The sequence below is a fragment of the Diabrotica virgifera genome, chromosome 9 (genome assembly GCF_917563875.1).
Source record: "Diabrotica virgifera virgifera chromosome 9, PGI_DIABVI_V3a".
In the NCBI taxonomy this organism is placed as follows: domain Eukaryota; kingdom Metazoa; phylum Arthropoda; class Insecta; order Coleoptera; family Chrysomelidae; genus Diabrotica; species Diabrotica virgifera.
Genome location: NC_065451.1, coordinates 38,077,387 through 38,100,905, shown reverse-complemented (window position 1 = coordinate 38,100,905; position 23,519 = coordinate 38,077,387). Strand labels below are relative to the sequence as shown.

Here is a 23,519-nt window from a genome sequence, read left to right as displayed (position 1 = left end):
AAACGGTTATTTTAACACGTTTATTATCATTACACGCAGGCTCAGCAATTTGCCGCAGTTTCAGAAATTTTTAAAATAATTATATATTATTCGTTTAAAAGAAGAGTTGAGTTGCGATGCCGACTATTCCTCCCTTCCCAATCCGGTATACAGTACGCTCGTAAGTCAAACTAGTCCGCTGTTATCCGTTGTCGAAATATATCGTGTTGTTTGACCTGTTTTCATGTAAGTACCGTATGCGGCAAAACTACTGTATGCCCTCTTTAGCATCCCCATATGTACGCATCAGGTAGCGTTAGGGTACGAACATGCCGAAGATACATGGATGTGCGCGGTGTAGGCAGAGACATGTCAAGGGTAGACACGGCATACTCACCAAAAAAGCGTAACGTGGAAACAGCATGGAAACAGTCGATCGGTGGTCTATCTATCTCTTTTAACCAAGCGACCCCGCGGATGTGACCGACAAAGATGGCTAGACCACTCAATCCTAGGTCGGCGTTACACCACGATGCATTGAGTGGCATATGACTAGCCTAATCTACCGTGTATATCTTTGGGTGTAGGTCGCGATCGCGGTCGCTACATCGATGTCAAAACAAACCTTCATTTTCTTATGAGATCGCACATACCGAGGATGTGTCACCCGTTAACCCTCGCGACCTATTATCGCGGTTTACAGTGATGTCGATAATAAAAAAAATAGATTATTTTACATTAAGGTTTATTGGTGGTTCTTCCCTAATAACACAAAACATTCCAGGAATGTTCCTAGAAGGTACACACAGGACATTGAAAACATTCCTGGAATGTCCCCAAAAGCACACCAACGTCCCTGGAAAGTCCCAGGAAAATGCTGTGTCAGCATTTTAAACATTCCTTGAATGTCTTGTTGGAACATTCCATAAATGTCTACGAATGTTCTTTGAACATTCACAGTATATTATTTAGACTGAATGTCTTGTTGAAACATTCCATGAACGTTCTTGGGACATTCAAATGATATTTTTTAGACATTCTCTGAAATATATCGTCAGTGATGTGACAATACCTCCTATATGTTTTTTCATGAGTTTTGCAGGAGACGAAAAACATTTTTTACGGTCACCTCCTGTTTTCATACATAAGTTTTGACTTGTTTTGTAGTAAACAAATAGTTGAATTTACTACAAAACAAATCAAAAAAATATATGAAAACACGAGGTGGACCAAACAAGTTTTTCATTTCCTACAAAATTCATGAAAAAGCAGATAGGAGGTATTGTCACATCACCGACGATATACCAGAAGTACAATAGGAAAAATGAAAAAATACCCATGAACGAACATATAAAACACGCTGTATTTTCCTGTCACCGTGTCACACAAAAAATTGGTCAGCACAAGTACATGTAATAATTATTGTTACTTGCACTGGACAATTTTCTTTGTGATACGGTGACAGGAAAATACAGAGTGTTTTATATGTTCATTCATGGGTATTCTTTCATTTTTCCGACTGTATATGTAGCCATACCAAATAATACATCCTTGATAAATATAAACATTTTTATTGCACAAAATCTTGTCATATATTTTTTTCCATAATCATCACTACGATGACGATTCATTGTATTGAATTGTTCATTAGAATTACAATCTGGTCATAATTCTGACCAATGAGCAATTTTAATTTAACCTAAATTACTACTGTTCCTTAAAATGAAGAGCTTACCCATAGCGTCTCTTATCTAATCTAACAGGCACACAAGCACTATGCTCTGCTTTTCTAACCGCTCTATTCTAACATACACATGCACACAAGCATTATGCTCTGCTTTTCACTATCACTCAAACTAGTTCAAAAGGCTTTGTCCTCTTCAATCTTCTAGTTTGCCCAGTAGTATCCAGGAGCTGGATTTCCTCAATATTCTTGTAGGTACTTACGAAGTTGTTGCTTGTGACTTCCAACTTTACTCCAACTTTAAAAACAAATCCAGCTGTAAAATATTTATGTGCCTGAAGGCTTTTGTATGCTTTCATCTATAATATGTATAATAGTAATTTGGTGGAATGCACGTTATGGTAAAATCCAATTCTGACTGAATTGTATATGGATCTAAATCCCCAATTATTTTCAGCTTCAATAAATATCTAAAACAATAAAAGAAATAATGTTATTGCTTGCAAAATTCATCAATATTGATAAATATCAGAGAAAAATGAAAATTGATAAAAATTGTTTGCCCTACCTTTCTCCAAACATCTGGTGTCTCCAATAATAATTTCCTTAAATAATCACTTTGCAGTGTGGTAAAGTTTATAAAGTTCACAAAATACAGCAAACGAAATCCAAATGAATCCAAAATATGACGATAAACAGTGAAATGATGAAATGAAATGATATTACAAACATAACCTCTGTAACCTGTATGCCATGCCAACCAGAACCAGAAGTCACGTGGTTTGGATTGCCTAAATACATATACACGCGCAGCAAATTTGAAAATGAATGCAAATTGAATAGTAAATGGCCTCTCTTAAAATATAGGACATTGGTAGTATGTTCATAGAATGTCTTGTGGTAACATTCCACGAATAACTTAATCAGATATTCACCGAATGTTCCTTGAATGTCCAGTATATTCAAACATTAATAGAACTTTGATAGTACATTCCTGGAATGTTTTGTGTTGTTAGGGTTAAACCACGTGACATTCACCGGAGATACGGCTGGTGTGTTTATTCTTTTCTTGTTGTAGTCAGGTTGCGACAAGTTTTGGTTATATGGAAACCGCAAAGAACACTGAAAGCAAGGTATCTTCGGTATGTTCTGCCCGTCATCGATGTAAACTTCGATCGCGATCGCGACCTACACCGCGCTCATCCATGTAATCTTCGGCATGTTCTAAGGGTACGAACGGGTTTACACCGACGACGGGCAGAATATACCGAAGATTCCTTCCTTTTTGGAAGGGAAAGTGACTGACATGGAACATGGAACTCTAAGAGCAGATACATACTGTTATATTCCTATGTGACATAAGAAATAAAAGTCTATAGTTATATTTAAAATTCAAATAAAAATAAAGGTTTTCGTTTTTCTCGACCGCGGGCATGTAAATTTGGAACACCCTGTATAAAACAAATTTTGTATAGGTAGTTTTTAAGAAAGTGTTTCGGAGAAGTGTTTACGAACCCCAGGAACAATACGACTCAAGTAAACAATTAGAGTGATGTTTAAAAAGAAAGTGTTCGTGGAAAGGTTTGTCAATAACCACCGATAACTCATATTCTAGTAAATAAGATAATAGGTTATTAAATTTGTAAAGAGGATTAATGTGGAAAGTAAAATTGAAATGGGGAATATTATTTTTTCTTGAAATCCATTAAGATATTTAGAAAAAGGAAAGTTTGTGTTGGTAAATACGGATAATTGAAAGTTGCTTTGGATTGGTTGATTTTTGAATGCTGGAAGGGGTATTTGGAAGGAGGAGAATGAATGAGCAATGAGAGTCAGTGTGTTTTGAGCGATCCAGAGGCGAAGTCCAGTTTTCAAGAAGAGTGTACACAAAAGTGAAACGCCGGGTTGGTTAGTTTTGTCTTTAAAAAAATTAAAAGTAAGATATCGTGGAACGAGTGATAGGCCGAGTCGAGATAGTATATAACTCTTTGAGTCTAGAGTATCCCGGTTTGTTGAAGTGTTTAAAAAAAGTGGAACACGGCATCAGGAGAAGGCAGGAACGAGTGCTGTACGAGGCGTAGTTTTCAAAGGAGCAGAGGCATTACTGGAAGACTTGGACGAGTCGTTGGATCGCAACCCAAGCCAATAGGAAACGTGTTTTGTGTGAAGACATTGTCAAATCATCAGTAAAGGTCAGTCTATTTTGTTATGACATGAATGTATGGATTGTGTATTAAATACCACATTGAAAATTGAGCTAGACAATCACTATTAAAAAATTTTAATCAAACCTCGATCAATTTGTTACTGATAAATCCTAAGAGTTCAGTATTAATAAATAAAAATTTGGAGACAAAAAGAAATAAGATCCCTATTTTTGTAGTTGTTGTATTGAATAAAGATAGAAAGATAAGATAGTAGAAATATTAAGCAGTTATTGCCATGTAGATAAAATAAACGATTTTTATAATTTCTAATTGAAATCCGTATGTGTGTATTATTTTACTCTCTTTTATCTATCCCGATTAGGAACCCACTGAGAAATACTTTGAAGCCACGAAAGTAAGTAATTGATATTATAATTTAGCCCTGAGATTGACACTATATTGGTATTTGATCTGTTTGATTAATGAGATAATTATTGATTAATTAATTAAGATAAATTACATCTGAGAACATCATTAGATTTCAAAAGTAAGATCACAACAATACATACATACGACAATGGGAATAATTTCTTAGCATTACTATTGAATTTGACAAGAAACTTTAAAAAAAAGTGGCAATTGATGTAAGTCACCCTTATGAAGACCAATGGTAGGACAATGTTTTAATATTCTCTTAAAATGTTCACTCCCAGATATCTTAGGCAGTATAACTATAATATATAATAAATAAATGTGTACTTAAATACATAATAATAAATAAGTAGGTACTATATGTCCGGTAAGAACGCCGGTGAAGCCAAGTACCTAAGCGAAAGCAACCAAATCAGAGAATGTAATAACAAAAATTTAGAAGTAAAAACTCACCTTATGGCATCACAAATGGGGTCGGGAAATTTAGTAAGGAAACTTTAGTTGAAATACCGCATTAAACTACATTAAAAGTTTAAGTTTATAGAAATATAAGACTCAGATGGCAGAAGTTGTTCATTAAATGTTATTCATTAGAAATATTCTAAACTATTTCAATGTCCACTTTTATTTATTCATTAGAGTGTTTATTTAGAATTTACCTATTTTAGGTTGAAATTAATTTGAAATTAGTAAAGCCAAATTAAGTAACATTGAAATAGTTTTGAATGAACGTACTCTGCCACCTGAGTCTTATATTTCCATAAACTTAAACTTTTAATTTAATTTAACGCATTAATTCGACCGAACTTTCAATAAGTTTCCTTGCCCCATTTGTGATGTCATTAGGTGACTTTTTACTTTTAACTTGTTATTATATACTATCTACGTAAAAGTATTTATGCCTATTTTAAATATTCCATTTTACAAAAAATTAGACAACACTATGACGTACTTTGTTATTAAACAAAGCTTTAATCTATTTTTTTCTTTGATCCGACCTATAAGGCATGGATCCCGCGTACCAAAAAAAGTTTAATGATAGCAAGCTGAAAATTTCTTAATTGCTTAACGGTACCTAGTCGGACAAACTTTGGTGTATGGGAACAATGGAACAGGGAAAGTTTTAATTGTGGAACAGGTTACAGCTTTCGAAAGTCAGACTACGAAAACGTCTCATGTATTTTGTCGGACAGAACTTCCAATTAATTTGTCACCCTTTCCAGTGGCGTAGCGTGAGTGTCGGCCGCCCGGGGCGGAAGACAATTTTGCCGCCCTCTTATTTAGGTCACAGTATAGGAGGAATTCCTCCTATACTGTGTTTAGGTATTTTAATTTATTGTATAACATAACATACATCAATTATAGAGAACTTTTCGGCGAGAACAGTCATCATTATTTTGCATTACACAGGTTGGATTTTAAATAAAAAAGTTTATCTAAGTTTTACAATCACGTTTATTAATGCAAAAATTCTTTTACTTTAATCATTTAGATACATTGATATAACTTAGGTAGGTACCTATCACTTAAGATTAGGTACACCTTGACGATCGACAAAATTATATAAAATCAATTTTTAATTAGAACTAGAACGATACCATAATGTTATATTTTTATTTTTGTTGAAAAGTAATATGAGTATTTGTTAGAATTAAAAACAAAACTTCCGTCTTCAATTAAAAATTTATACGTCTACATTTTTTAAGAGCAAAGTCTTTTATTGCACCATCAATGTCTATCGCATCACACACCTCTTGCTCAATAGACAAAATAGCCAAATTAGTAGTCTTAGAGTACCTACTTATTGTCAATGTTAAATAATTTTTAATCATTTTCAATTTTGAAAAACTCCTCTCTCAGCTGGCATTGCTTATAATAGAAACTGTGAAAAATATTCGGAACAATATTAAAATATTGGGCAGAGTATCTTCCAGCTTGAATTTAACAATAAATTTAAATAATTCACGTGAGTCTGCATTAATCAATTTCGTTGCCTGTAGCAGCAGCGAAAGTCCGCAGTCGGAGTTTTTCCATGTTGAAACCCTGCTCGTTAATTTCGTCAGATGCGTAGTCTAGATTACATTCAGTGTTGTCTGGATCTAATAATATAGCCGGTGTTACGATAAACAAACTTATCCGTTAAATTCTGTTGCTGTTGAAAATGCTCACGAATTTCTACAATAACTCTATCTAACGAAGAAAAGATCTTTCGTCTCAACTCATTTTTCCGTCATCGAAAATATGCTTTCTTGTTATGCGCTTCCGAGGTTTTATTTAAATTCCAAGTTCTTTACACATATTTTTGCATAACCTACAGCGCCATTTGCCCATTCCTTTCTTTTCTCTGTCAATATCATCTGCAAAGCATTTACTTTTTGAGCGCACAATCTTATGTCAAGTGTCCTTGTTTGTATTTTTGTGCATCATTCACTTCATTTAGCACCCGTTGCCACAGGCCCAAAAAACAAAGAAAGGAAAATGACTGCATAGAAACTAGTAAAGCACCTGCATATTACCACTAGGCCGACTAGGCACTGGCCTAGAGCGCCAAATTTGTTAGGGGCGCGGAACGGGCGGATTTATTCGCATTGCCTATCTCCGAGTACACGCTGGCACAGTTTACCACACATTAAAAGTTTAAAAAATATAAGAGAAAAATATTAGGTTTAATCCAATTTTTATCCGAGTTGGACCCCTTTCTAGCAGAGCATTTGAAAGTATATGGCGATAGAGGTTCAGGTACAACTTCATACATTTCTAGGTCAACATATGAAGAAGTGATCCTTGTTATGGTTGAAAATGTTCGAAAACAAACATTAAATGAAACTAAGGAAGCAAAATATGTTGGGATTGTGATAGATTCCACTCCAGACATATATTATATTGACCAATTAACGTTGGTACTAAGGTATATAACTAAGGATGGCATACCCGTAGAACGCTTTTTGTATTTTTTGCCGAACGTGGGACACAAAGCTGAAGAGATAGTAAATGCTATTATCGATGTTTTTGATAAATTCGATTTGGATATCACAAAATGCAGTGGTCAGTCATATGACAATGCCAGTAATATGGCAGGGATATACTCAGGTGTTCAAGCCAGAATAAAAAAACTATGTTTGTCCTCAGGCTGAGTATGTCCCATGTACCGCTCATTCCTTAAATCTGGTAGGATCTGTGGCCGTTAGTTCATGTGTGGTTGCTGTTTCTTTTTCTGGTCTACTTCAAGAACTGTACAATTTTTTCATAAGTTCGACACATCGATGGGAGCTGTATTTGAACCACAAATGCTCTGTGGTACTTCAAAGCCTATCTAAAACACTTTGGTCAGTGAGAAACGATGCCTGTCGAGCTCTGAAAGAAAATTGGCCGGCAATTATAGAAATTGTGAAACTAATAGAGAATGAAAAACCTTCATGCCGAAGTTATGCATCTGCTGTAAGATTAAACCTTGAATCACTAGAGACAGCATTTTTGTCCATATTTTGGAGTATCGTTTTAGAACGATTCCAAAAAGTCAGTACTAAGCTTCAGTACGAAACTACAACTTTAAGTAAAGTAAAAGGAAATTACCAGTCGTTGGCTGGTTTTTTGGTAGAGCTTAGAAATGATTTTTGGCGATTAGAAACCTTAGCAAAAGAAAAGTCTGGTTTGACTGAGTACAAATCAGAACAACAAAGAAAAAGGAAAAGAACCTTACCGCATGATGAATGTGGCAACACTGACTCTGAAGTTTTAAAAGGATCCGAGAATTTTCGCATAAACATTTTTTATGTTATGGTAGATTCTCTCAGCACTGAGCTAGGGATTCGAGCAGAAAAGTACAAACACTCGCAAACTTTGTTTGGTTTTTTTGAAGAACTGCCTCTGTCAGTTTTTCCGAAGTGACGAGAATGTCTTTGTAATGATGCCATGTCACATTTACGGCATCGCCTCTTGCTCTCCACCGCGTGTCTTGAATCCTTCTTTTGCCTGTAGCTGCTATCAGAACTTCCCAACGATGTGTCGATGAGAAAAAAAAAAAGAATAGCAACGTTCTAAAGTGCCGAAAAAAGTTGTGCTGATTTTTAGTCATAAACGGGGAATTCGCACAAGTCAGTATAGACGTTGTTGCCAGTCGCTAGAAAATATCATTCAAAGAAAAGGAATTCCCCGAATTCGTCACAAAATAAGTATGTAATGAAAAATTCCGTGTTCCTTTCAATCGGTCCGAATTTGTAGTTGCGATAAGAATAAAATGGTTCAAATATTTACAAAATATTTTTATTATTTATTGTTAAATTTTGCCGCCCCCTAAAAAGTACCGCCCGGGAAGGGCCGCCCCCACTACGCTACGCCACTGACCCTTTCATTAAACTCTCATGCAAAAATCAAACTGCTATATCATTGTACTACCAACATATTTCCTATCATTTGACATGTTCTACGTGTCGGACTTATTAAAATGCCCACCATATTTGTCGGACAAACATTTTTTCATATTATATACAACCTGCTTATTTTCACAATCAAAAACTTGTCAGGATGACACGTGACCACGGAAGGCTATTATTATTTAAGAATTAAGAATAATTTATATTAAGGTTTTAGATAATACTTGAGTAATTAACCTAAATACAGTTTTTGTATTTTTTTATATCTAAAATTATTTCTAACACCAATTGACTTGTTTTCTTTTTGTAGATTCTATTCTGCGGAAATAGCAATAGGATTATTCTACCTGCATTCTCGTGGCATTATTTACCGCGATTTGAAACTCGACAATGTACTCTTGGATCAAGATGGCCATATCAAAATCGCTGATTTTGGAATGTGTAAAGAAGGTATCAATGGTGAAAAAACTACTAAAACTTTTTGCGGGACACCTGACTACATCGCGCCTGAGGTAAACATTCTTTTGTATAACTTTCATGTAATTTGTTACCCCCATCAACCCCCCTCTCCTAGAGCCTTCCAAACCTCTGTGTATCATCCAGTGTCTTCGTTTCTCTCTCTTCAATCCTGACCCCCCGGGGTTGGAGTGTAGTGGTCGCCGTGATGTCGTGTATTGTCCGTCTCCAAAGATATGTGTGTCTGGTCATTTCTTTTGACTCATGCAGAGGTCTTCTGCATATTCCTGATATTCCTGGAATTTGATCAATCCATCTTGTTCGGGAACTTCCTCGTGATTTTCGACCTTCCACCTTTCCTTGTATAAAGAGTCTTTACATGTTTTATGTGTTTGCTCTCATAACATGTCCAAAGTATTTTAATTGTTGGAGATGAACTTTACTGGAGAGTCGTTGGCTAACTTTTAGCTCTCTTAAAATTAAATTATTTGTCCTATGGTCGGTCCAAGGAATTCGTAGCATTCGTCTCCAACAGGACATTTCAGTGGCGTCTATCTTTCTTCTTTCCTTTGTTCTTTGTTTAGTTCGTTTTCTTTTAGGAACTTTCTAAAGTACTTATACCATCTTTGCTTTATTTCAACATCGAGTGAACAATGAAATCTCATGTACAAATTTTCCCCACTTTTTTTCCGTCCACGTTTTTCCTCTCTTCTTAAGTGTGTCTCCAATCACGTCATCCCATGTTTTTCTTGGTTTTTATTGGCTTTTACTAATATTACAATAATTTCGTTTTAGATCATCCTATATCAACCATATGGTAAATCGGTCGATTGGTGGGCTTATGGTGTGCTCTTGTATGAAATGCTAATTGGTCAACCACCGTTTGATGGCGAAGATGAAGAGGAATTATTCGCTGCTATCACAGATCACAATGTGAGCTATCCGAAGGGATTATCAAAAGAAGCAAAGGATGTGTGTAAAGGAGTAAGTTTGTTCGTTATTTTTTTTTTAATAGTGAATAATAATTAAGATAAAGGCAGCTTTTGTTTTTATTTGATTCAGAGTTGGACCACCATCTCCATACAGCTATTTTAGCATCTATGCATCCTCAGTGAAGCTATGCAGTCACAACTCTGAAACAAATATTAACAACCCTGCCTATTTTATGACACAATTGCACAATCCACCAGATATGCAAAAGAAGTTTTCACCCTATTCGAGAACGGAGCCAAGGAAGTTGGTATTAAGGTCAACGACGACAAGACCAAGTACATGGTGGTTACGAAGAACCCAAGTCCAAGGGTTAGACAAAACGTAACAATTAATGAATACAATTTTGAAGTCGTCAAAGAATATAAGTATCTGGGAGCGATCATAACATCTGAAAATAAATATGAAAAGGACGTGGCAGTCAGGATCATTGCAGAAAACAGGGCATATTACTCATTAAGGACCCTACTTAAATCAAAAATAGTCTCAAGGCCAGCAAAAATAAGAGGATATAAGACAATAATTCGTCCCCCAATATCGTATGGAAGCGAAACATGGACTCTGAATCAGCGGAAAACGACAAAATTACTGGTACTGGAAAAAAAAAATACTGCGGACTATCTACGGACCTTGCAGAGAAGAGACAACAGGAGAATGGAGAAGAAGACACAATGATGAACTCCAGACAGTATATGGAGATGAAAACATAGTACGTACATTAAAGCAAACAGAATACGATGGGCGGGTCACGTGCTAAGATCAAGTGACGAAAGACTTCTGAACGCCACATTCTGGGAAAGGCCCGATGGAAAAAGGTCAGTTGGTCGCCCAAGAAAGAGATGGAAGGACGCAGTAGCCAGTGATCTACGTAAACTGGGAGTAGAGCAATGGGAAATAGCTGCTCAGGACCGACAACAATGGAGGGAAATAATAAACGCGGCCAAGACTCACATAGAGTTGTAGAGCCAAATGATGATGATGATGCCTATTTAAGGGAAAACATCGCGATGCAATGTTTCCACCTTTTGAGACTCAAAACAGCGACAGCTCTCGTAATACGAGGAAGACGAAAAGCCCTAGATACAAAGTTTGCTACTTTTATACAAGTAGAGTAATTAAAATAATAATAGTAAACAATATTTTAAATCCAAGACTTTTCGTTAAGAATCTGCTTTCTGGCTTCATCCTGTATCTCCGGATTTTACAGTATATAAGCACAAGAGACGGCGAATATAGAAGAAAGCAAATAAAGGATACTTTGGCCACGTATTTACCTTGTTTTCGTCTAGGAAAAGGACCGAAAGACAGTTTCAGGTACTCAAATCTGTATAAAGATGAAAAAGATAAAGGCAGTTTTTGTTTTTATTTGATTCAGAGTTGGACCACCATCTCCATAGAACTGATAATAATATCGTTTCCAAACCTGACCAACGATTCGACAATGTTGAAACGTACAGCAATGTTGCAAAGAGATCTAACTCATCAAGGGAAGGGGGGAAGAACTTAACAGTTTCTCATCAAAAATTAGCGCGAGCGGTGGAAGAAGCCGAGACAAAATGTGTGCTTGAATTCTATCAGAATTTAGGACAAAATCCGACAAATTCTGAAGATAATAATTTAAGATCTATTCCCGGTGTTCCAGGCAACAGCAATGTGGACAGCGATGGTTTCCGCAAAGTTATCAGGAAGCACAAAAGGAAATTTGGTACTGGAGACGGGGACGAAATGTTTTATGGCAAAGAAGAAAATAAAAACCGTAAAATATGGTTATACATATCCAATATTCCTGACTCTATAACTGCAGAAGACGTTAAGATATTTCTTCAAAAACATGCAAACTCCACTGATCCGCAAATAAAATCACTTCCCACACTTAGTAATAGAAAAGGCAATAAATCGTTCATGATAGGAGTTGAACCAGAGCTAAAAGAACAAATATATGACGTTGCCTTTTGGCCAAAAAACGTTTCGTTTGAACGATTTGATTTTAGATTAGGTAAACGGTTTCTAGGGGATCAGATTGACAAAACATATGTGCAACAGGGACAACCCAATTCTTTTTTGGAAGTTTAAATCCACGAGAGACTCTTTCCAATAACAATCAAACGTTCTTAAAGATAGTGCAGCTTAATGCACAATGTCTTACAAACAAAATGATAAATTTGGAACTATTGGTATTGAAGGAATCACCTGATATTTTAAGTATAGCCGAACACTGGTGTTCAGAAGATAATATGCAATATATGGTTCTTGATGACTACGTAAACGCTTCATATTATTGTCGGACAACCTATATTCATGGTGGAAGCTGTATTTATGTGAAAAGTGGTCTTAAATATCAACCGGTAGATATATCTCGTTTTAGTGAAGAAATGATTTGTGAGTGTTGTGCCATAACTTTTGTGAGTTCAAATCGCAAAGTGTGTGTGATAAGCATTTATAGGCCTGCAGGAGGTAACGTTGATCAATTTTTTATTAAATTACAACATATTTTGGAATTTTGTAGCAATTCTTATCAAGACCTTTTCGTATGCGGAGATTTAAATGTTGATTATTTGTCAAATTCTGTGCAGAAACAAATCTTACATGATGTTATAGTGAGTTATAACTTGAAAATTACTTATGTGGACCCTACGAGGATTTTCACAAATAAATTAGGACATACATCATCCACTAAAATTGACTACATGTTAACAAATGTTAATATTGATTTTTGTAAATCTAATGTATACGAGGGTCATTTCAGCGATCATAAAATTTTTACACTTACAATTGAATCCAATAATGTAAATTTTCATAAAACAGAAAGAAGGATACATTGTTATCGCGATTTATCAGATCATTGCTTATTTCAGTTTCAAAATGCATTGTCTTTACTTAATTTTGATGAAGTGTATAGTCAAAATGACATTAATTTGGCCATGAACGAGTTTGTAGATATAATTTCTTTTAACATGAATGTTTATTGTCCTGTAAAAACACAGAGAAGTAGTACTAAAAACAGTAAAAATAAATGGGTAACCGCAGAAGTAAAGAAAGCCGGTCGGCATATAAAAAATGTATATTGGTTATCTAAAAAACTTCAAAATAATAATTCTCAAAAGGCATATAAAGAAGCCAAAAGAAATTATAATAAACTTATTAAAAATGCAAAAAAGCAATTTAATGAACAGCTTATCATACAATCAGATAACACATCTAAAACAACATGGAATTTGGTAAATAAAGCAACAGGTAGAAAACAAAAAAAATGTAATATAACTCTCAGCTCTGACGGTGGCGATATTACATCTTCTGAGGATATCGCTAATGTTTTTGCTGAATATTTTGCAACTGTAACTGAAAATAATCTTGAATCATATTTTGGCTTGTCTAGATCTACAAAATGTACTTGTTCTAAAATTTCGGACAAAACTTTTTTCTTTACACCCGTTACATATCAAGACGTTGAAGACGCAATTATAAATCTTAAAAACAAGTCCAGTACTGGTTTGGACAACATATCCACAAAAGTCGTAAAATCGGGAATATTTTCTCTATCTGCTCCTTTGAGCTACTTAATTAATTTATCGGTTGCTAATGGCAAATTTCCTGACGCACTTAAAAGCGCAAGAGTTATTCCTATACACAAAAAAAAATGATCCAGGATTGATTTCGAATTATAGACCGGTAGCAGTGCTGAGCGTTTTATCAAAAATTTTTGAAAAAGTTGTATATAATAAAATGGTTTGTTTTCTCGACAAATTCGATATTATATCCCCGCATCAACATGGGTTTAGGTCAAAGAAGTCAACGTTGACTGCTGCATGTCATTTTTTTTAATTATATATATACAGATCTTGACAGGGGAAGGCATGTGGCAGGTCTCTTTTTTTATTTGTCCCGTGCCTTTGATTGTCTGGATTTTAACTTTATTAAAAATAAATTTTACAACCTAGGTTTCAGAGGAGATTTCTTGGACTGGATAGTAGACTATTTGAGCAATAGAAAAATGTTAGTTTCATATCAGAATTCTGCTTCGACAGTTTTCAATATTGATAAAGGAGTCCCTCAAGGATCTGTTTTAGGACCGCTTATATTTATTCTTTTTATGAATGATCTTCCTGATTACATTAAATCTCGAGTTATTACTATTTACGCAGATGATACTGCACTAGCGATATCTGCGCCTAGTAAAGAGGAACTTATATTATTATCCAACGGTGTTTTTGGGTCATTTGTAGATTGGTCCAAAGCAAATGGATTAATAGTAAACGTTGATAAAACTCAATTTTTATATTTTCATTCCCAAAATGTTCTTAGCAATGTATACTCATTATCATTTAAATTTGACAATATACTTATTTCGTCAGTTACAACAACAAAATTTTTAGGTTTAAATATAGATTGCCGTTTGAGATGGACTGAACAAGTTAATACAATAAATACAAAATTAAATAAATCGTTTTATGCTATTTCTAGAATAAAAGATACTATGCCGATATCAGCACTGATCAATATCTATTACGGCCTTGTTTACAGTCATATGAGTTACAACATACTACTATGGGGAAATTCTATTGACAGCCCTAAAATTTTTGTAACTCAGAAAAAAATTATTCGAAAAATATTCGGGCTAAAATTTCGGGAAACTTGTAAACCAACGTTTATAAAATACAAAATCATGTTCTTCTATAGTCTGTACATTTACCACACTCTTCTGTTTGTCAAAGAAAATTTCAATCAATTTGAAACTAATGCTCATCGGCATGATTACCATACAAGAAATTGTAATAAGCTCCGAATACCCCAGTTTAAAACATCAAGATTAGAAAATAGTTTTAAAAATAGTTTTAAATTTATGGGAATGAAATTGTACAATAAACTTCCCGATGAAATGCAGGAGATTGCTAGTTTTAACAGTTACAAAAATAAAATCAAAAATTTATTATTAGCCAAATGCTACTATTCCGTCAAAGAATTCCTTGACGATAGCCTATAAACTATTTTACACTATTTTATTTTTATGTATAAATTGTTTTGTGTATACAATTCTAAAATGTCCAAAAATGTTAGTCTAAATATGTTATTTTATAATATGTGTTAGGTGTTAGGTACCTATAAAAAAATTGTGTAGCTAAACAATGTTAGCTTGTAACAGTTATATTACTGTATATGACCTGTCCTATACATTTGTAAAAATGTCTTAAAAGGATGAATAAATATTTCTATTTCTATTCTATAGCTATATCCGTGAAGAATAATTTTTTATTTGCATAATTGTCATATTTTTTCTCCTATTATTATTTGTAAGTACTGGTTCCTAAATTTATATATTTCAATTTACAACCTATTCGGAATAGTAAGTACTATATGAACTCTAACCACAGTCTATTTAGTATTCTTTATATCGAGTATTTCAAGGATCAGCTAATATAATATTTCCGTTACATTTCATTTGATTTTAGGTTAAGACATAGCATAAGAGACCAGAGTTTATTCTAAGAATTTTCACTGAAATTTATGGTTTCGGCTTGTTATTATATGGTATGGTACGTCGAGAGGGCCCATTTGTGAGCCCTTCAGACACTTAGATCTCCTATAGCGGAGTCCATTATATCATCTATCCTACGGATCAGGTTCATAAGAACCTGGTCATCAGCATTTCTGGGGTCCAGGCTGAACCGGGCTCCCATCTCTGTCAGAATCAGCAGGGGCTGCAAATCTGAGCTTCTCCCACCGATGCCGCCCCGAATGTTTAATCGTTCAGCAAGTTCAGCAGTTTTTTATGGTCTCACAGAAAGCCACAAGTCTCTTCAGAGGCAACTCTTTCACCTCTATCTGCCACCTCTGATAGGCCAATGCTGGGCACTTCCAGAGGACATATAGGTTTCCTCCTCCTCATCACATGGACGACACCGTGGGTCATCCGCCAATCCAAGCAGATGAAGGTGCCGCCGAAATCTACAGTGGCGGTGGGCATATTTACCAACAGGGAGCATCTTCTACGGTCTAGAAGAAGTTGGGCTGTGAGTTTTTTGGATGGCCCCACTATATGGAGCCTAGCCTGGCTCAAACCTCCATAACTGGTCCAGGAGTCCTGGAAACTCCGCAGAAGAAGTTCCTTGAGGTTACACCGACCAGTACTGAAGGGCACCTAAATCACAGGTTCGGGTCCACAGGCAAAGTGGATGAGCCCTGTTGCCGGGGCGTCACCCACTCTGCCTGTGGGACCCAAACTTTGGAGCGTTGGTTTAGGCTTAGGGGTTTGGGGCGGGGTTTCATACGGAATCGTAAATAAAACCACGTTTAATAGTGGTGGGCAAAGAGACTGCTGTGAACAAGTGTTTCGCTGCACAGCTCGTTTCAAAGAGGCAGACATTGGTATACCAAGCACTTTTAAATATAATTTTTACCACATTTTAAAGGGATTTCGTCCCTGTAACAGAGGCGTTGCCCTTTTAATGTTTTTTAATATGTTTTATGTTGACATATAACCTCGTATGTATAATTTGGCAAACATTGGCAGGTGTCTTAAAATTCCTCAGGAGAGAAAAATAAACTATACAGAACTTTGGCCAACTCTAAAAGATAATATAAAAAATGAACACAATCATCATGGGAAGTCAAAAGTCCAATTTAAAGGAAAATGGTATTCAGAAATACAAGTAACTTTCCCAGAAAAACCCTGGTTTCGCAAATTCCCATACATAGATAGAAGACATCTGACAAACATAATAGGAATGAGAACAGGACATTGTTGCACATTGCATAAGCTCACATCTATATAGATTAAAAGTAAAAGAACATCCTTACTGTGAATACGGAAAAATTAAGGATCTAGAGCATATTCTTCTACAGTGTCCAATAAGAGTATCCAAGCAGCTTAATCTGAGAACCGAACTTACAAAATTAGGAGCACCAAAGAATTCCAATGTTCAAAATATATTGCAACATCTTACTCATGAACAACTTCAGGCGGTGATTACTCATTTAAATATTAACAAAATGAATTTGTGAATTTAAAATACTTCGACCCGCACTTTCGTCCCCCAGTATTCCCCTGGTTTTCATTTCAGTGTTGCAGCATTGCTTTAGAGCAAGACGAGCTGCAATACAATCAAAAGTACTGGCAGATGCACAAGTATGCAAGCCAAGAAAGAGAGTAAGAAGAAGAAGAAGAAGAAGAAGAGAAAGACATACTGAAAGTATTTAGCTGATTATAACGAAAATTTACACACTATCAAGATTTTGAGAATCTGTTGCCAGTTTGACCTATATTTTAGACGTGTATACAAATCATGCATTCTTTCTCCAATTTTCCAATTAAGTGTTAAGTGTTAAGTCTGAGGATGTACTTGGAACATTCGTTTTTAAATACTCATGTAATTTTCTTGTATTTAATACCGATAATTCAGTAAAAAAGTCAACAACAAAAATAGTTATAACCCGTATTTTCTTTATTTCAGTTCTTAACAAAATTCCCTAACAAAAGATTGGGTTGTGGTCCAAAAGGAGAAGAAGACGTACGGATCCATGCCTTTTTCAGGCGAATCGACTGGGAGAAAATTGAAAATAGGGAAGTGCAGCCTCCCTTCAAACCGAAAATAGTAAGTTCTAAACATTATTTTATGTTATTTTTTGATCAACCCTTGTTCTGAAGCTATTTTCTTGTGACCGCTTAATGCAATTTACAATTTTAGTTGGAAATAAGCCACAATTTTACTTTGAAATTAAGTTCGGAAATCGTTATCAAAATACCTATTTTAGTAACGGTTTCTGTGATGGTAATCGTGTATCGTATGCAGTACTAACCTAACTAGTACTAACCTAATCTCTAAATTTTTGGTGTGGATGGTATATCCGTCCAAGAGCATAGGCGTAACCAGGGGTGGTTTTGGGGGTTATAACCCACCTTTTGGATGTACTTTGAGCTCTATACGCTTAAGACCATTATTATTCCATACCCCCAGAGACTTTCAAGTAGATGTAACCCCCCATCATCCTGGTTACACCTCTGTCCAAGAGTAAAAGAAGATGATGTTCTATGGCGGCATTAGAAACTTTAGAGGAAACAGTAGCGATCAACAGGTAGCCAAAACGCGTTCCAAGATTGCGGCTGTAATTTTGAATATTTTTTCGAGATATTTGGCACATGTATTCGTAATATAATAAAGAATAGCGGTACAGAGCCCAATTTGAAAAATATATTAATATGTGGAATTTACTCCGTAATTAAATACAATATTAAAAAACGAGCCTGTACCGCCATTAAGAAGAACACAAAAATACACTTTCTTCAAATAAACTTTTTTATCCCATGCCTAGATTTTGTGTCATTTTGGAACTATTAAAATTTTTTATTTCATTAGTAGTTCCAAAATGACACAAAATCTAGGCATCGGATAAAAAAGTTTATTTGAAGAAAGTGTATTTTTTTGTTCTTCTTAATGGCGGTACAGGCTCGTTTTTTTAATATTGTATTTAATTATAGAGTAATTTCCACATATTAATATATTTTTCAAATTGGGCTCTGTACCGCCATTCTTTATTATATTACGAATACGTGTGCCAAATATTTCGAAAAATATTCAAAATTACAGCCGCAATCTTGGAACGCGTTTTGGCTACCTGTTGATCGCTACTGTATCACCTTAATGAAATTGATACACCATTTGGAAAAAAATCCTTTTGCATCTATCCTGCTGAATGGCAAAAAGCTTTACTTCCAGGTGGACTTCATCTAGCAGCTGAGGCTCTGAGCTCTGAATCGCGGAAAAATGAAAGTAGACCAGAATGCCGGGTTCTGCTGAAAATATACACCAACTTCTTTTTCCCACGCAGCAATAAGCATTTTATTAATTAAGCAGTCTATTATTATCTATTCAAGCTCTACCAAGAGATGTTGGCTCAGGGTTACGAAGTTTAGCGTTTGGATATTATGTATCTCTAGAAATTTGTATAACCATGATTTACTAACTATTTTTTGTTTTGGTTAAATTGATGAAGTAACCCACTGCGTTCAGCTAACAGAAAAGCTAAATTTTTTGTAGGTCACTTAGTGAATAAATGTATATAAAAGGTATCCCCGAAAATAGTGTGCTCCTATAGGTAGAAGACACCATGTAGAGCAAAAGTATTATATGTAAAATACATTTTGGTGTGCAATTTGAAATCTGGCAACGACGTGCAGTACAACAATCTAAAGGTAGACAGTCACATTTAAAAAATAGTAAGTAGTAAAGTAATAAAATGTAAATATCAACGAAACTGATATCCATTTCGGCACGCGTCTTTAGAGTTTACATTACACCTGAACATCAAACAAAAAAAAATAATTTATTTTGTTTGATATTACCGACATCCGGATATTTCGCGTAATTGATTAACTTTATTCTGTACCAAAATAACGAGTATTTCTAACAACGAGGAATCACGAGGGATCGGTAGGTTATTTGGGTATTGGACAAATATTATATCCGTAACTTTGTAAAGGATACGTACTTCTTTTCATCACTACTCACTACGAGATAATTTGGAACATTTGAATTGAATGAATTTCCATCTAAAATGTTATTCGAGGATGAAGCATTTTTCACGAGAAATGGTGTGTATAATTTTCATAATTGCCACATAACGGAGTGACGAGAACCCTAATTTAATACGTTGGACAAATTTTCAACGAAAATTTAGCATACATTTTATGGCAGGAATAATCAACAATCGTTTGATAGGACCATATGAATTACCCAGAACACTAAATGGAGAGGCCTATCATAATTACTTGCAAAATGTTTTGCCGGTACTCCTTGAAGGCGTACCTTGGCAAACACTCCGAGAAATGTGGTTTCTTCACGACAGAGCCCGAGCACATTTTACCAGAGCTGTGAAAAATCTTCTGGATACCAGTTATACTCGTCGTTGGATTGGTAGGAATGGACCCATTGTGTGGCCATCACGAAGTCCCGAATTCAATGTAGTGGATTTTTCAAACTGACGTTCCAAATTTTTAAACTGTTCCACAATTAAAACTTCCCCTGTTCCTATGTTCCCGTACATCAAAGTTTCCGACTAGACACGTTAAGCTCTTAACAAATTTTCAGCTTGCTACTATGTAATCAACTTCTTTTTCGTACGCGGGATCCAGGCCTAGCCTATGAGGTACAAATAATTTTTCTTAGTTGGATTAATTGCATTTTAGGAATTAAACCATAGTTATTAAGTAGAAGTAATAATTTATGTAGAACTTCAAACCTTAATCCAAAACCTCAATTAATTCAGATAATAGTAAATGCCCCATTATTAAGGAAACAAATAATTATTTTTCCACCTACCTCTACCGAAAGTATACTTTTCCGGACCTGATTGTAGGGAGCAAAGTTGTACTTTTCCTCCCTAGGGAGGAAAACTAAAAGTGACGTCATGGTATTTCATTCATGAAATATAACTTATTGACGCCCTGTACTATATCTATTTTTTATTACGTAAGTATCTATACATTTTAACGTTTATTTAAAAACACTCTGTATTTTGCAGAATGGTAAAAAACAGTAAATTCTTATTCTGATTTAACAATGTTTACATTAATAATTTGACTTATATTTGACAGTTGACAGTTATATTGTACCTACTTGTTAGTTTTAGTTCTAATACATTTTGTTGGTTAGTAAAAATGAAAAAATGGCTTGTTATTTGAGGAAGGTAGAAAAACCATATGTATAACATGGGAGTAAAGTGCCTTTTCCTCCCTTGAATGATTACTCCCTCCGCCCTCCTCTGCCCTCCGCTACGCGTCGGGCAGTAAACTTCATTCTCGGGAGGAAAAGTAGCACTTTCCTCCCTTGTTATATAAATAGCTATTGCAGGTAGGTATATTTTCTATGTCAATAACCTTAAAATCATAGTAGATAAATAAACAAACGGTTCGATTATGGTAAAACTTTTAAGTCACAAACGAGTTCTTGTACGACGTTGCCAGATTATTTAATGCCCTGAAAATAAAATTCACTTATATGGAGAACAATGCCACAAGAAGCTTCTTCATATAGGCCTATTTCACTGTTACCTGTCATGTCTAAATTATATGAAAAGCTACTCTTGTAGAGACTAAAACCGATTATAGAGGAAAAAAATCTAATTCCTAATCATCAGTTTGGGTTTAGAGAAAACCACTCAACGATAGATCAGGTGCATAGAATAATAGATATAGTAGAAAAAGCTTTAGAAGAAGGAAAAGTCTGTTCTGCAATTTTCCTCGATGTAGCGCAGGCTTTTGACAAAGTGTGGCATGACGGATTATATCATAAAATGAGATGCTACTTACCAAAACAATATTCTGAACTACTAGGATCATATATATCCGACAGATACTTTCGAGTTAAAAATGAGGAAGCATATTCAGAATTAAGAGAAATTAAAGCTGGAGTTCCACAAGGAAGTGTCCGGGGCCAGTGCTATACCTGCTCTATACCAGTGATATTCCATCATTAGAACCTAACACAATTGCGACATTTGCAGACGACACATGCATTCTAGCAGTCGGACAAAACCACGAGGAAGCAGCAACCATGCTACAGAATTCTGTTGAAAAAATTAACATCTGGACAAGGCGATGGCGTATCAAATTAAATGAAACAAAATCTGTTCATGTCAATTTAACTAACAAAAGAGAACAACATATCCCAGTTAGTATAAATAGAAACCAAATACCTTATGCAAATACGGCAAAATATTTGGGTATGACATTAGATTCCAAGCTACGTTGGAAAGCGCATATTAAGAAAAAAAAGGAAGAATTAAAAATTAAGTTCAGAAAGATGTACTGGTTGATGGGAAAAAATCCACTCTGTCTACTTATATCAAATTGTTATTGTATAAGCAAGTCCTTAAACCGATATGGACATATGGGATACAGCTAGAAAAGGTACAAAAGAAAGTAACATCCAAATTATACAACGATATCAGAATAAAGTATTAAGGAACATCGTCAAAGCTCCATGGTACTTCAGAAACTGTGATCTTCATCGAGACCTCCAGATGGATACGGTTATCCAGACAATAAGTAAGTTTGCCGAGAGTCATGAACAAAGGCTCTCTAACCATGTGAATGTCGAGGCCATCAATCTCCTAGACAACGCCAACCAGATACGAAGACTTAAGAGAACGAAGCCGTTCGAGTTAGTGCAATAAGTTCAAGTGCGTGAAAGTGAAAAAGCAGAGCAAAGTGCGGCTAAAGTGTACACGTTAGCTAGTAGTACTGTAATGTATTAGAGCCTAAGGAATATTGTTGAATATGAACTTAGATAAGTTTTTTATAATATTTTGTATATAGAACTAACTTGCTTATTGATCATAGTAATGATCAGATAGCAATAATCATAAGATTCCTGTTGGAGTTTTATTGATAAAAAAAATATGGAGAACAATGTATTTTTTTTTTTGAAAACGGTTAACTTTAGAAAAAATGTTACAGGACTTTGTTTTTCTAAATTGTATACCTATTTTACCCATACCTTAAAAGAACGCTCTATTTTCGGGGACAACCTGTATAATTGAATACCGTTTTAATAAAATTAGTTACTTAATATTTTCTTTGTTGTGTTTTAGAAACATCGCAAAGATGTCAGCAATTTCGACAAACAGTTCACATCAGAGAAGACGGATTTAACACCGACAGACAAGCTCTTCATGATGAATTTGGACCAGACCGAGTTCACCGGTTTCTCATATCTCAATCCCGAATTCGTCATACACGTTTAATTGTTTGACATTTCACTCTATACAACACAAATTTATATGTAATTCGGTCATTTTTCATGTTCATTGTGAAAAATCAAACCGCGATTATAAACAAAATGAAGCGATGAAGAATATTACTTGAGTAGGATGTGGATGCTACACATATCTATATAATGACAAACAATAATTTTAAGATTGTAACTTATACTTAGTTTAGAGACATTTCTGCCGTAGGAAACATGTTAAGTCCTGGTTGTGCTTATTTTTTTAAGTTATATGGGTGCTATACATATAAATACTATTATTTTATTTCATATGATAAAATATGGCAATTTTGAATTATAAATCGTTTACCATTGAACGAATCATTAAAAATCTACAAAAATAAACAAATCAAATTATATGCCTTAAGTCTCAAATGCCATCTCAAACAGTGAAACGTTAGAGCCAGAATCAAAATTGTAGACACTAAATTCTGAGAAATGATAATTGAGTTTCAACGATAACACTATTGCCAGGTCCTGATTACCTATAGATAATTTATCAACTTCTATATCAATCATTTCCCGACAGTTATTCCTGAAAATAATACATGCTCGCATAAATAAAAAACAGTGGAAGAAGGAATAAATTATGATAGTCAGTTTGGGTTCAGAAACGGACTCGGAAAAAGAGAGGTGCTATTTGCTTTAATGTGATAGCTCGAAAATGCATGGATATGAATGTGAATGTGCATGTTTG

General features: G+C 34.9%; 1 protein-coding gene across 1 annotated transcript in view; it reads left to right on the top strand.

Annotated features, from left to right (window-relative positions):
- Positions 1-23,101, top strand: part of LOC114331071 (protein kinase C, brain isozyme) — a 662,749-nt gene extending 639,648 nt beyond the window's left edge. Inside the window, exons 11-14 of the mRNA XM_050661972.1 lie at positions 8,926-9,127; positions 9,867-10,055; positions 17,510-17,650; positions 22,647-23,101. Coding sequence (XP_050517929.1) covers positions 8,926-9,127; positions 9,867-10,055; positions 17,510-17,650; positions 22,647-22,799 — 685 coding nt within the window. The 3' untranslated portion in view covers positions 22,800-23,101. The remainder of the gene's footprint in view (positions 1-8,925; positions 9,128-9,866; positions 10,056-17,509; positions 17,651-22,646) is intronic.
- The last annotated feature ends 418 nt before the right edge of the window (positions 23,102-23,519 follow it).